Source organism: Babylonia areolata, chromosome 3 (assembly GCF_041734735.1).
Source record: "Babylonia areolata isolate BAREFJ2019XMU chromosome 3, ASM4173473v1, whole genome shotgun sequence".
Classification (NCBI taxonomy): Eukaryota; Metazoa; Mollusca; class Gastropoda; order Neogastropoda; family Buccinidae; genus Babylonia; species Babylonia areolata.
Genome location: NC_134878.1, coordinates 64,026,641 through 64,041,618, shown reverse-complemented (window position 1 = coordinate 64,041,618; position 14,978 = coordinate 64,026,641). Strand labels below are relative to the sequence as shown.

Here is a 14,978-nt window from a genome sequence, read left to right as displayed (position 1 = left end):
GGCCCCGATAGTCGGGACAGCAGTTGTCTTCTATGCTGTTGTGGCGGTCAGTCAGACAGGACTGGGTATTACACACATACATGAGATTGTTGTTCTGGTACCAGCCATCTGCGCTGCCTCTCACAGGGACTGCAGTGTGTGTTGCAGCCGTGTGTGTGAGGAATATCAATGGACAAACAGTATACCGTGGTCTGCCCAGGACCGTTCTGCCTTGGGTTTTGCTGTGTTGGCACGGTATTTGGAAAAAAGTCAATCATGTTCCGCTAGAAGAGTTCTGCATTGGAGATACTCACGGAATCGAAACTTTGAGAACGGCCTTTGAAACAGACTAAGAAATATCCGGCTGTGTTATTTTTTTTTAGGATCAACAGTTATATCAAGTCAAGCTACACGCAGAATAAGACGTTTATATGTTGAGAGATCATCAGTGACATCACTGTAATGGGAGTGGGCGTGGGGAGGTAAAGGGGGGGGGGTCATGATAACTCCACAGCCCGATACAGGAAACAGGCCCAGCTTTGCATCTGTCCGGGTAGACAGGATGTCAGTGAAGGGCTGTCACCTCACTGAGATAGGGCAAAGCTTACAGGTCAGGATGTTAGTGAAGGGCTGTCACCTCACTGAGACAGGACAGATCTTACAGGTCAGGACGTCAGTGAAGGGCTGTCACCTCACTGAGATAAGACCGAGCTTACAGGTCAAGATGTCAGTGAAGGGCTGTCACCTCACTGAGGTAAGACAGAGCTTACAGGTCAGGATGTCAGTGAAGGGCTGTCACCTCACTGAGGTAAGACAGAGCTTACAGGTCAGGACGTCAGTGAAGGGCTGTCACCTCACTGAGATCAGACACAGCTTACAGGTCAGGACGTCAGTGAAGGGCTGTCACCTCACTGAGATCAGACAGAGCTTACAGGTCAGGACGTTAGTGAAGGGCTGTCACCTCACTGAGATCAGACACAGCTTACAGGTCAGGACGTCAGTGAAGGGCTTTCACCTCACTGACATAAGACAGAGCTTACAGGTCAGGATGTCAGTGAAGGGCTGTCACCTCACTGAGGTTAGACAGAGCTTACAGGTCAGGATGTCAGTGAAGGGCTGTCACCTCACTGAGACAGGACAGATTTTACAGGTCAGGATGTCAGTGAAGGGCTGTCACCTCACTGAGGTAGGACAGAGCTTACAGGTCAGGACGTCAGTGAAGGGCTGTCACCTCACTGAGATAGGACACAGCTTACAGGTCAGGATGTCAGTGAAGGGCTGTCACCTCACTGAGGTAAGACAGAGCTTACAGGCCAGGACGTCAGTGAAGGGCTGTCACCTGAAGTAAGACAGAGCTTACAGGTCAGGATGTCAGTGAAGGGCTGTCACCTCACTGAGATCAGACAGAGCTTATAGGTCAGGATGTCATTGAAGGGCTTTCACCTCACTGAGATCAGACAGAGCTTACAGGTCAGGACGTTAGTGAAGGGCTGTCACCTCGCTGAGATAGGACAGAGCTTACAGGTCAGGACGTCAGTGAAAGGCTGTCACCTCACTGAGATCAGACAGAGCTTACAGGTCAGGATGTCAGTGAAGGGCTGTCACCTCACTGAGATGGGAAGGAGCTTACAGGTCAGGATGCCAGTGAAGGGCTGTCACATCACTGAGACAGGACAGATTTTACAGGTCAGGATGTCAGTGAAGGGCTGTCACCTCACTGAGATAGGGCAAAGCTTACAGGTCAGGATGCCAGTGAAGGGCTGTCACCATCACTGAGACAGGACAGATTTTACAGGTCAGGATGTCAGTGAAGGGCTGTCACCTCACTGAGATAGGGCAAAGCTTACAAGTCAGGATGCCAGTGAAGGGCTGTCACATCACTGAGACAGGACAGATTTTAGAGGTCAGGATGTCAGTGAAGGGCTGTCACCTCACTGAGATAGGACATAGGTTACAGGTCAGGACGTCAGTGAAGGGCTGTCACCTCACTGAGGTAAGACGGAGCTTACAGGTCAGGATCTTAGTGAAGGGCTGTCACCTCACTCAGATAGGACAGATCTTACAGGTCAGGACGTCAGTGAAGGGCTGTCTCCTCACTGAGATAGGACAGAGCTTACAGGTCAGGATGTCAGTGAAGGGCTGTCACCTCACTGAGATAGGACAGAGCTTACAGGTCAGGACGTCAGTGAAGGGCTGTCACCTCGCTGAGATAGGACAGAGCTTACAGGTCAGGATGTCAGTGAAGGGCTCACCTCACTGAGATCAGACAGAACTTACAGGTCAGGATGTCAGTAAAGGGCTGTCACCTCACTGAGATCAGACACAGCTTACAGGTCAAGATGTCAGTGAAGGGCTTACCTCACTGAGATAGGACAGAGCTTACAGGTCAGGATGTCAGTGAAGGGCTGTCACCTCACTGAGATAAGTCAGAGATTACAGGTCAGGATGTCAGTTAAGGGCTGTCACCAGACAGATCAGACATAGCTTACAGGTCAGGATGTCAGTGAAGGGCTGTCACGTCACTGAGATCAGACACAGCTTACAGGTCAGGATGTCAGTGAAGGGCTGTCACCTCACTGAGATCAGACAGAGCTTACAGGTCAGGATGTCAGTGAAGGGCTGTCACCTCACTGAGATCAGACACAGCTTACAGGTCAGGATGTCAGTGAAGGGCTGTCACCTCACAGAGGTAAGACACAGCCTGCAGGTCAGGATGTCAGTGAAGGGCTGTCACCTCACAGAGATCAGACACAGCTTACAGGTCAGGACGTCAGTGAAGGGCTGTCACCTCACTGAGATCAGACACAGCTTACAGGTCAGGATGTCAGTGAAGGGCTGTCACCTCACAGATAAGACACAGCTTACAGGTCAGGATGTCAGTGAAGGGCTGTCACCTCACTGAGATCAGACACAGCTTACAGGTCAGGATGTCAGTGAAGGGCTGTCACCTCACAGATCAGACACAGATTACAGGTCTGGATGTCAGTGAAGGGCTGTCACCTCACTGAGATCAGACACAGCTTACAGGTCTGGATGTCAGTGAAGGGCTGTCACCTCACTGAGATCAGACACAGCTTACAGGTCAGGACGTCAGTGAAGGGCTGTCACCTCACTGAGATCAGACACAGTTTACAGGTCAGGATGTCAGTGAAGGGCTGTCACCTCACTGAGATCAGACACAGCTTACAGGTCAGGACGTCAGTGAAGGGCTGTCACCTCACTGAGATCAGACACAGCTTACAGGTCAGGATGTCAGTGAAGGGCTGTCACCTCACAGATCAGACAGAACTTACAGGTCAGGACGTCAGTGAAGGGCTGTCACCTCACTGAGATCAGACACAGCTTACAGGTCAGGACGTCAGTGAAGGGCTGTCACCTCACTGAGATCAGACACAGCTTACAGGTCAGGACGTCAGTGAAGGGCTGTCACCTCACTGAGATCAGACACAGCTTACAGGTCAGGATGTCAGTGAAGGGCTGTCACCTCACAGAGATCAGACACAGCTTACAGGTCAGGATGTCAGTGAAGGGCTGTCACCTCACAGATCAGACACAGCTTACAGGTCAGGATGTCAGTGAAGGGCTGTCACCTCACAGAGATCAGACACAGCTTACAGGTCAGGATGTCAGTGAAGGGCTGTCACCTGACAGATCAGACACAGCTTACAGGTCAGGATGTCAGTGAAGGGCTGTCACCTCACTGAGATCAGACACAGCTTACAGGTCAGGATGTCAGTCTCCATTCTCTGCTTGGACCTCTTCCTCTTGTGACTGCATCCCTTAACACTCCACAGAAAACATTCGCACCATTGATCAACACACAAAATGTAGAAACTGCACTTCACACTCACGCCACAGTGATCTCATTTCACCAGGGTTCAGCAGTGAAGGGGTTAAGTTGACAAAAGCAAGGTCCCCTGTCACACAGCGCACACTGACAGGTAACTGTCGGAACAGGTGTCCACACAGAGATGAAGGAAGCTGTGTGTTTCCCGCTCAGAGACCGAGGTGTGTGTACTCCACTCCTGTCCGCCTTGATGCTGAGGTGCAGTCACACTGGTTCCGACCGGGAGCACTGCTCCACCCCTACACCTCCCGCTGCCCCCTCCCCTGTCCACACAGCATGTAGGGATCGTTACCTTGGTCCTGGACAACAGAACATGTTGGAAATGACACGTGTGGTCGTCACACCTTGGTGCTCATGGTACTCCTGGAGGTGCCCAGGTGAAGCGCTCCAAGCATCAGGATGGTGATCACCTGGTGGCTGCCTTATGTCGTGCTTCTCCCAGCTGTGGACTTAGCGAGACGAGAGAGATGAGTGAAGGTGTTCTTCATTCAGTGTGAAGACAGACGCTGGGGGGCGTGGCGGTGTTGCAGACGTTGTGACGCGCACAGCGGTCACTGTCGGCACAAACTCCGGCACAGGGTGAGAGACACAGTGACAGAGGAGTAGGCCCTGAGTCCCACCTAACACGTGACACTCGTTCCTTCACACCCTCTGATTCCACTCCAGTCAGCCACTGAAAACGTCGGAATACACGTGAGAATACAAATCCAACAAGTGCTGAAGGTCTGAAACTTCCACAGTCCAACTTTCTGAGAGCAGTCACATCGCCCGTCATGTGTGATGTAGCCACTTTCTGAATCCAGCGATGGAGCAGCAGGCATTAGATCATCTCGACAGGTTTAAAAGGTCCTGTCTTCTTGTTTTGTCATAGCTCTATAGATTCCAGCGTTCACATTTGGAGACTATACACTGAAATTACGGACTGAAACGCATTCAAAGGTTCTTTGTCAGTCGTGAAATAGGAAAAAAATACTCATAACTACTTCGGTTTTGGCGATAAGTGTCTTCAATCACATGCGAAAAAAGTTGGCCAGGTCTCTGTGTTCCTAAAAAAAGACACGTACTCTTAGTTTTATACTCGTTTATATTCGATTTATTATGAATATTTGTCCACATTTAATATATCTCCGATTTGTTTGGAATATTTATCCACTTTCTATGGTCCAGTGATGACAACTACAATAGTTTCGTTTAGAAAGAGACTTCTTGCACGATGCCACGCTCTCAGTATCTCTTTTTTCCCTTTAAAAAAAAAATGTCTTTTTAAACAGCACATCATTTAATATATTCAACACCGTTTGTTGTTTTGTATGGTCTATTTTGGGGTAGGTAACTGATTTGTGGACACCTGTATGCTTTTATAAACTCCAGACACCAAAGCGTATCCCTTGGTTGCTTGGGCAGCAAATTATACTTTGACCGAAACAACAAAAATCGAACATTTACTGAATACCCTCACCACACACGCATACACACACACACACACACACTTTTTTTCATATTCAGAATTAGGTGTCATATCTCCACAAAGAAGGAAGTTATGTTCTGAAGAGATAAAAACAAATAGTAGTGTTTCCAAAGCAAACAGAAAAAGAAAATCGGTACATAGCTCAGACTGTGAAGGCCTGGATCAGCTGTGGACAGGTGTTGGACACACATGAAACTGCACTCTGACACAGACACCAAACTCACTTCACCTCGAAACACGTCTAAAGCATGTATAAACTCGACTGGTTCTGAACTCATTCGTTTGTTTTTCAGAATACATAAGCAGTTAAGTTGTCCTGAACTGCACCTGATGATAGATGTGTTCAAACAGCAGTGTACAGCGGTCACTTTTTCTTGGAAGTCCCAAGTGGATGATAACCTCCCTTCGTCCATTTCCGTGATATTTCAAGAGATCCGTGCATTCAGACACGTGATACTGGGAACGTTTCTCCCGAACAGCAGGTTGTGTTTTTCACTCGGTTCGTGTGCTGTCGCCTCCTGTGAAGAGTTGCCACACACTGTGTTCCCAGCTGGATGACACAGCAGTGAATGCAGACACTGGGCTTTGGAACGTGGGCATTGGACGGGTGACAGTGTTGAAGGGAGGGAATTAGCTCACTGGGGGGGGGGGGGGGAGATCACTCTGTTGTGTTGGGATAGGGGCCTGGCAGTGGAGACAGGTAAACAGCGGTGTGTGTGTGTGTGTGTGTCTGAGAGAGAGAGCGAGAGCGAGGAATGTCTGCTCATTGCTCACATTGTACAACAGTCTCCTGACAAGTCCGCGAGGTAGACTGTGAGCCTGAACCAGCATGTATAGCTTTGTAGTTGAGCCAGCAGTCCTCAGTGTGTCCCTTGTCAGTCGGGCAGACACAGTGAACTGCTTAGAATAGTTTGTCGCACACACGGATTTCATTTGGAAAACGCTGCTTCACAAATAGAACCAGTCGGTGTTGTGATAGCAACAACAAGGATTTCCAGTTTGACCTCTTAACATTCACTGCTTTTTATATCTTCCGAAATAACAGACTGTGGACACTAATTGGGAGTGATTGATGAGAAACTCTGAAATTCTGGAACTGGGGCATGAGTATGAGAAGTAATGGGCACGTGGAAATCGTTTCTTACAGAGACTGTTGACAGCTGCACTGGAGGTGTAATTTGATGATAAATGATGCTCAGTGAGGATTTTCAACTTTCCCACTTGTCTTTCGTCCCTTTGTTCAGCCTTTCATCAGTCATCTGCCCAGAATCGCGATGCTGCAGCTTTGAGAAAGAAGGGATGATTCTAACACTGAGGGACACAGGGAGGGATGCAGCTTTGAGAAAGAAGGGATGATTCTAACACTGAGGGACACAGGGATGCAGCTTTGAGAAAGAAGGGATGATTCTAACACTGAGGGACACAGGGAGGGATGCAGCTTTGAGAAAGAAGGGATGATTCTAACACTGAGGGACAGGGAGGGATGCAGCTTTGAGAAAGAAGGGATGATTCTAACACTGAGGGACACAGGGAGGGATGCAGCTTTGAGAAAGAAGGGATGATTCTAACACTGAGGGACACAGGGAGGGATGCAGCTTTGAGAAAGAAGGAATGATTCTAACACTGAGGGACAGGGATGCAGCTTTGAGAAAGAAGGGATGATTCTAACACTGAGGGACACAGGGAGGGATGCAGCTTTGAGAAAGAAGGGATGATTCTAACACTGAGGGACACAGGGAGGGATGCAGCTTTGAGAAAGAAGGGATGATTCTAACACTGAGGGACACAGGGAGGGATGCAGCAGATAAACATGAACGGTGAACCTCACACACCTTATCGGAATGTGCACACTGTGCTTTTTTGAAATTTATAGTTTAGCTGCGGCACGTTTCGTTGAGTTGTCTGGTTCAAGCGACACTCGCCCACAAAGACACAAACGTTCATTTGATGAATTAACCCTTGTAGTGCTCGTCACATGATGCGCATCACTGCAGAAGGCGGTCGCTGCCCTTGACGTACTGGTAGACATCACACGTTGACCTGTTCAGCTCACATGGATTTCCTCATTGAACCTTTCCACAACAGTCACACCAACAGACGAACTGTCGTCATTCTTTGGAACACTAGTCTGAAATCTTCCACAACGTGGCGAAGCGAACAAAACAGTGACCTGTACCTGGAGCTCGGAAACCTCAGCGGAGTGTGAAACACAATGCACGGTCTTCAGGAGCCACAGGCATGTCGAGTGACACGAGCTGAATGTACACACACGCGCACATTCCTGACACGGATGAGCCAGAGAGGGACGCAAGGTCTGACGCTGCTGAAAAGATTGTCCGTTCCCTTCTGAGCTGAACAGGGAGGGGGGTGAGGGGGGGGGGGTCCACTGGCCACTGAAGATGGACGCGCGTGATGGAGCGGGGGGGCGAGGGGGGGGGGGTCCACTGGCCACTGAAGATGGACGCGCTTGATGGAGCGGGGGGGTGAAGGAGGGGGCGTGAGGGGGGGCGAGGTGGGTAAAGAAGGGGGGTGTCTCAGAGAAGGGGGGCGCTGGGTGGGGGGCTGGGGGAGGGGGAGGGGGACGGAGCAGCAGGAAGAGGGGAAGAAGACTGGGGGGCGGGAGGAGGGGGAGGGGAGGGCCTGGGGGTCGGGGAACTGTTGGTGGGGGGAGTGGGGGAGGGGTCCGGGGAGGCTGACGGGTTGCGGGGTGGTGGCGGTGTAGGGGAGGAGGAGAAGGGCTCCGGGGAGCTGCGGGGGAAGGCGGGGGGAGGGGAGGTGGCGGCGGCGGCTGCAGCGGCGACACCGACGGCCGCCGCCCCCGTGGCAGTCCTGATGCCCACGCCGCTCCCCTCCCCGGCGCTCCCCGACCGCGTCATGAGCGGGATCCTCTCGGCCTCCGCGCGCCGCTGGGCCCCCGCCCCCACGGACTCGTCGTCGCTGTGCTCGGAGCTGTCGAGGCGCACGCGGCTGAGGCGGCTGAGGTCCTCGTGACTGCTGTGGCGCGAGCCGTTCACGTGCACCATCAGGTTCTCGCGGCTCCGAGACGTGCTGCGTACCCGGGAGCTGCCGGGGACCTGGGGTGAGAGAAGACAGCAGTGGGGCGTGAACTGAACGAAGAGATACAAACAACGTTCAGCAGTCTGTCTGTGATGGAAGTTGTGTGTTCTGTGAGGGTGGGGGTATGATGGAAGTTGTGTGTTCTTTGGGGGTGGGGGTATGATGGAAGTGTGTTCTGTGAGGGTGGGGGTATGATGGAAGTGTGTTCTTTGAAGGTGGGGGTATGATGGAAGTGTGTTCTTTGAGGGTGGGGGTATGATGGAAGTGTGTTCTTTGAGGGTGGGGGTATGATGGAAGTGTGTTCTGTGAGGGTGGGGGTATGATGGAAGTTGTGTGTTCTTTGAGGGTGGGGGTATGATGGAAGTGTGTTCTGTGAGGGTGGGAGTATGATGGAAGTGTGTTCTTTGAGGGTGGGGGTATGATGGAAGTGTGTTCTTTGGGGGTGGGGGTATGATGGAAGTGTGTTCTTTGAAGGTGGGGGTATGATGGAAGTGTGTTCTTTGAGGGTGGGGGTATGATGGAAGTGTGTTCTTTGAGGGTGGGGGTATGATGGAAGTTGTGTGTTCTTTGAGGGTGGGGGTATGATGGAAGTGTGTTCTTTGAGGGTGGGGGTATGATGGAAGTGTGTTCTTTGGGGGTGGGGGTATGATGGAAGTGTGTTCTGTGAGGGTGGGGGTATGATGGAAGTGTGTTCTTTGAGGGTAGGGGTATGATGGAAGTGTGTTCTTTGAGGGTGGGGGTATGATGGAAGTTGTGTGTTCTTTGAGGGTGGGGGTATGATGGAAGTCGTGTGTTCTTTGGGGGTAGGGGTATGATGGAAGTTGTGTGTTCTTTGGGGGTAGGGGTATGATGGAAGTTGTGTGTTCTTTGGGGGTAGGGGTATGATGGAAGTTGTGTGTTCTTTGAGGGTGTCAGGAGCCAAATACAGGCCACTGGATTCACGTTTTGAATAGGATGCTTGATGGCGGTGTATTGCTTCTTAACTGCACTGTCACTGGTTCTGTGTGGTACTTGATCTGTTTTCTTGACGAGGTCGGTCATTTTGGTATTTGGGTATTGCTCTTTAATTCTTGGTCTGAAAATAGCAGCAAGATATGGTGCCAAAATATCGACGATCTGTGATTGACTGCATGTCGGAGACCGAGACGGCAGACAGAATGGACAGTTGACCAAGTTCTCTGCTGATAAACACAAAGTGAAGACATTGGAAAGACTGGTGAGCCAGCCAGCGATGATGTCATTTGATGACATTATTAACGGATTGGCTTTCGTTTGCATTGATTCAGCCAGCAGTCGTTTGACTTTGTTCACATCAACACTTTGTTCCTAAGACACAAGAGATGGAAGGAAAGTAACAAGACCAGTAAGATGAAGAAGAAAATGATTTGTTTTATATCCAAAGATAAGCGAACTGGTGTTCACACAATGAGATGTGTGTTTTCCAGCAGAGAAAACGAAGAACAAATACAGACAAAATGACAGAGTACACGAGCAATCTTACGAATGTTGGACACTTTTTTTGCGGAAGAAACGCCAGAAGTTGCAGAACACCGCGAAGACCAGTTCAAAGAAAGACTGAACCACGATCAAGAAAAATGAAAAACTAAGTCAGAACCGCCATGTACATACCTCATATGATGTTCACTCGTTTTCAGCCTCAGACTTCAATTCGCTTTGTAGAAAATCAACTATTTGACACAAACCGTGACTTCAGTTAGGGTGTATGAGATCTGATGGTCATCATCGATCTCGATGGACACACCATATGAGATCTGATTGCTCCAGTTTCGCCACTGAAATTTTAAAACGTCATTTTTTTGTGTGTCATGACATGATTGAAACCAATATGAATGTGCGAAGAACGGAAGGCAATATCCTTATTGAACCAACACATTGACTGCCAGGTTAGTTTTATATGGACACAATAGTATTCACGAGGACTGGACGAGAGATTAAATTCAGTTTCTACAATGTAGATCACAGTCATATTGTGTGGAGTGTGACATTGACTGATCGGGGAATCACATTCAGGTCAGTTGTCTAGACTCTAAAGAAAAAAGTTATAGTCTGTATTAAGTGGTTATTTTTTCCATATATCCAATGTCTATCTACATGATTGACATCACTACGAATGTCCAGAGTACGGTTCTGTCAGAATGATGAATGATGATGGTGATGATATGGATACTTAGGTAGCGTCTATCCTCGATCAGAGACCAAGCTGTAAGCGTTTAACAAACCAGGAGTCATTTGCACAAACTGCTTGTTTGGGTAGAGCAGACTGACAGCTGGCCCTGAGAGCTCATCACTGTTTCCTGTTTCATTCAGTCACCTTTCACCATCACACGCTCATCACTGTTTCCTGTTTCATTCAGTCACCTTTCACCATCACACGCTCATCACTGTTTCCTGTTTCATTCAGTCACCTTTCACCATCACACGCTCATCACTGTTTCCTGTATCATTCAGTCACCTTTCACCATCACACGCTCATCACTGTTTCCTGTATCATTCAGTCACCTTTCACCATCACACGCTCATCACTGTTTCCTGTATCATTCAGTCACCTTTCACCATCACACGCTCATCACTGTGTCATTCAGTCACCTTTCACCATCACACGCTCATCACTGTGTCATTCAGTCACCTTTCACCATCACACGCTCATCACTGTTTCCTGTATCATTCAGTCACCTTTCACCATCACACGCTCATCACTGTTTCCTGTATCATTCAGTCACCTTTCACCATCACACGCTCAAACTCACAGAGCCATGTAACTCTGTACATGTATGAACTTTTTTGTTTGATTTACCCCGCCATGTGAACAGCCGTACTCCGTTTTCGGGATGTGCATGCTGGGTATTTTCTTGTTTCCATTACCCACCGAACGCTGAGATAGAAGATTTATTTATCCGATCATAGTTGAATGTCTTAAAATCGGGTTCACTGCCTTTCGTGGGTGGTGTTAGGTGATTGGGGAACAACTGTGTTATTAATTTAAAATCAGCAGACTGTACATTAAAAAAATGAAACCATGTAAATCTTGATTTCTTTGTCAGTAGTTTTGATTTCCTAGCGTTGCTTTGAGAACTTCTACGAGTTTACGCATCTGACCACTGGTTTAATGGCATTGTCATCATCTGACCACTGGTTTAATGGCATTGTCATCATCTGACCACTGGTTTAATGGCATTGTCATCATCTGACCACTGGTGTAATGGCATTGTCATCCTCTGTACATCAAAAGGACAGAAAGAATCGAACTGGTTTGGTGATGTATGTTTGCGAAGAGAGAATAAAAACAGATTCGCTTGCTTGAAATACGTTGTTCGGGAGTGTGCTTGCTTCCAAGCGGAAGCACTCATCCAAATTCTAACAAATTGAGTAAGGGAGTTTCCTCCCTTCGATCGCCAGCTGGCTGTTTCGGTTGAGTTCGTGGAAGCGAGAGCAGCCAAGTGAAAAGCTGAGGGCAGCTCGCTTCTTAAGTTTGTTTCAGTTTACACTGAACCGACATGTTGGAATAGTGTGGAAGCCTGAGGTCAGCTGAAATTCATGATTTTTTTTTTTTTAACCTTGTTCACAATTCCACCACAAGAAAGAGAAAAAATGGGTTGAGTCAGTTCCATGTGACAGGAACGTCGGGCACGCACACACACACACACACACACACACACACACACACACACACACACACACACACACGCGCGCGCGCGCGCGCGTGCGTGTGCGCGCGCTCTCTCTGTCTCTGTCTGTCACACACACACACACACACACACACACACACACACACACACACACACACTGTCTCAGTCTCTCTCTCTCTCTTACACAAACACACTCATAGACACACATATATTCGCACACATACACACACACACACTCTCTTTATGTCTCACACTCACACACACACACACACACACACACACACACACACACACACACACACTGTCTCTCTCTTACACAAACACACTCATACACACACATTTTTTCACACACACTCTCTCTCTCTCTCTCTCTCTCTCTCTCTCTCTCTCTCTCTCTCTCTCTGTCTCTAACACACACAAACACACACTTAGTACCTATCCACCTTGCAGTAGCACACCTGTAGGATCTCACCTGCAGCACAGTTTGATATCAATCATACTGACATTGCACCAAAAAAAAAAAAAAAAAATCCAAATATCATGGCAACAGAAGTCCGATTACACCTTCAGAATTGATACCGTGATCACTGACTTATTTACACAGACGGCTCACTCCCAGACAATGGCCAAGCAGGTTCAGCTCAGTTTCGTTATACCAAAACTGAACACTGAACGATCATACCATATTGGTAAAAATCGATCGATATTCACTGCTGAACTTACCGCTGTTCTTATAGCTTTAAATTATATTCTTGATCTTCCAGTTTGCCTTATACAAGTCTTATTTTGTGTTGATTCAAAATCTGTATTATATGCTTGAAACTCATCAAATTGTAAGAACAGGTAAAAAAAATAATAATAGAAATAAGTCACATTGTACATAGTTTGAATTTGAGAGGAACACATAACTTTTTGTTGGGTTCCTTCTCACCTTGGTCTCCTATATAATGAATGGGCTGACAGTGCTGCAGGAAAAGGTGCAAAACACCAACAGAGAACCACAGAACCTTTGTCGGTACAAGAGGGGTACCGCTTACTAGAAAAATCGTCGTGGAGCAAAGTCAGGGAAGTATACCAGCAAAATGGCAAAGTTTTAAACAAAAGTATAAGTAATATTCAACAACCGGGATCTATCAATCAGTCAAATACATTCAGTAATTTAATCAGATTAAGGCAAATTCAGGTATTATCGAACAGGATAAAGCTGAACGCTTTTATAACAAAGTTCAGCAAAGATGTTAAATGCATATGTAGAGAATCTATTTCCAGCAAACATGTACTCTTTGGATCTCAGAGTCTGAAATCGTTTTTACCAAACTTCTTGTAAAGTTCTTGCGAATGTATTTTTGACAATTTCAAAATGTTATCTGCTATTGCAGAAGGTTTGCAGCATAGTCCAATTGGACATTTGTTATAGGTGTTTATGTTAGCGTTTCCTTAGATATGCTTATGCCCCCCCCCCCCCCTTTTAATGCTCTGTATCATTCCCCACCACACACACACACACACACACACACACGCATACATACACGCGCACATACACATACACACACACCATTCTTCACCCTCTGCCCAATTGTGTTCCCACCACCACGCTCCCCCTCCCCCTCCATTTTTTCTTTTTTTCTTTCTTTCTTTTTTTCCCGTCTAATATCACTTAAAAGTGGAAGACGTTAAACTGAAGACCGCTACTACTACACACACCAAATACCTATCCACCTTGCAGCAGCACACCTGTAGGATCTCACCTGTAGGAGGTTGGTCCTGCTGCAGCACACCTGTAGGATCTCACCTGTAGGAGGTTGGTCCTGCTGCAGCACACCTGTAGGATCTCACCTGTAGGAGGTTGGTCCTGCTGCAGCACACCTGTAGGATCTCACCTGTAGGATCTCACCTGTAGGAGGTTGGTCCTGCTGCAGCACACCTGTAGGATCTCACCTGTAGGAGGTTGGTCCTGCTGCAGCACACCTGTAGGATCTCACCTGTAGGAGGTTGGTCCTGCTGCAACACCTGTAGGATCTCACCTGTAGGAGGTTGGTCCTGCTGCAGCACACCTGTAGGATCTCACCTGTAGGAGGTTGGTCCTGCTGCAGCACACCTGTAGGATCTCACCTGTAGGAGGTTGGTCCTGCTGCAACACCTGTAGGATCTCACCTGTAGGAGGTTGGTCCTGCTGCAACACCTGTAGGATCTCACCTGTAGGATCTCACCTGTAGGATCTCACCTGTAGGAGGTTGGTCCTGCTGCAGCACACCTGTAGGATCTCACCTGTAGGAGGTTGGTCCTGCTGCAGCACACCTGTAGGATCTCACCTGTAGGAGGTTGGTCCTGCTGCAGCACACCTGTAGGATCTCACCTGTAGGATCTCACCTGTAGGAGGTTGGTCCTGCTGCAGCACACCTGTAGGATCTCACCTGTAGGAGGTTGGTCCTGCTGCAGCACACCTGTAGGATCTCACCTGTAGGAGGTTGGTCCTGCTGCAGCACACCTGTAGGATCTCACCTGTAGGAGGTTGGTCCTGCTGCAGCACACCTGTAGGATCTCACCTGTAGGAGGTTGGTCCTGCTGCAGCACACCTGTAGGATCTCACCTGTAGGAGGTTGGTCCTGCTGCAACACCTGTAGGATCTCACCTGTAGGAGGTTGGTCCTGCTGCAGCACACCTGTAGGATCTCACCTGTAGGAGGTTGGTCCTGCTGCAGCACACCTGTAGGATCTCACCTGTAGGAGGTTGGTCCTGCTGCAACACCTGTAGGATCTCACCTGTAGGAGGTTGGTCCTGCTGCAACACCTGTAGGATCTCACCTGTAGGATCTCACCTGTAGGATCTCACCTGTAGGAGGTTGGTCCTGCTGCAGCACACCTGTAGGATCTCACCTGTAGGAGGTTGGTCCTGCTGCAACACCTGTAGGATCTCACCTGTAGGAGGTTGGTCCTGCTGCAGCACACCTGTAGGATCTCACCTGTAGGATCTCACCTGT

General features: G+C 48.7%; 1 protein-coding gene across 1 annotated transcript in view; it reads right to left on the bottom strand.

Moving 5' to 3' along the window:
- LOC143280407 (uncharacterized) overlaps nucleotides 1–14,978 on the bottom strand; it is a 52,583-nt gene that overhangs the window by 18,295 nt on the left and 19,310 nt on the right. The window contains exons 8-13 of the mRNA XM_076585041.1: nucleotides 7,935–8,368; nucleotides 7,471–7,549; nucleotides 5,443–5,460; nucleotides 4,332–4,499; nucleotides 4,119–4,125; nucleotides 3,831–3,896 (exon numbers count right to left, since the gene is read on the bottom strand). Coding sequence (XP_076441156.1) covers nucleotides 3,831–3,896; nucleotides 4,119–4,125; nucleotides 4,332–4,499; nucleotides 5,443–5,460; nucleotides 7,471–7,549; nucleotides 7,935–8,368 — 772 coding nt within the window. The remainder of the gene's footprint in view (nucleotides 1–3,830; nucleotides 3,897–4,118; nucleotides 4,126–4,331; nucleotides 4,500–5,442; nucleotides 5,461–7,470; nucleotides 7,550–7,934; nucleotides 8,369–14,978) is intronic.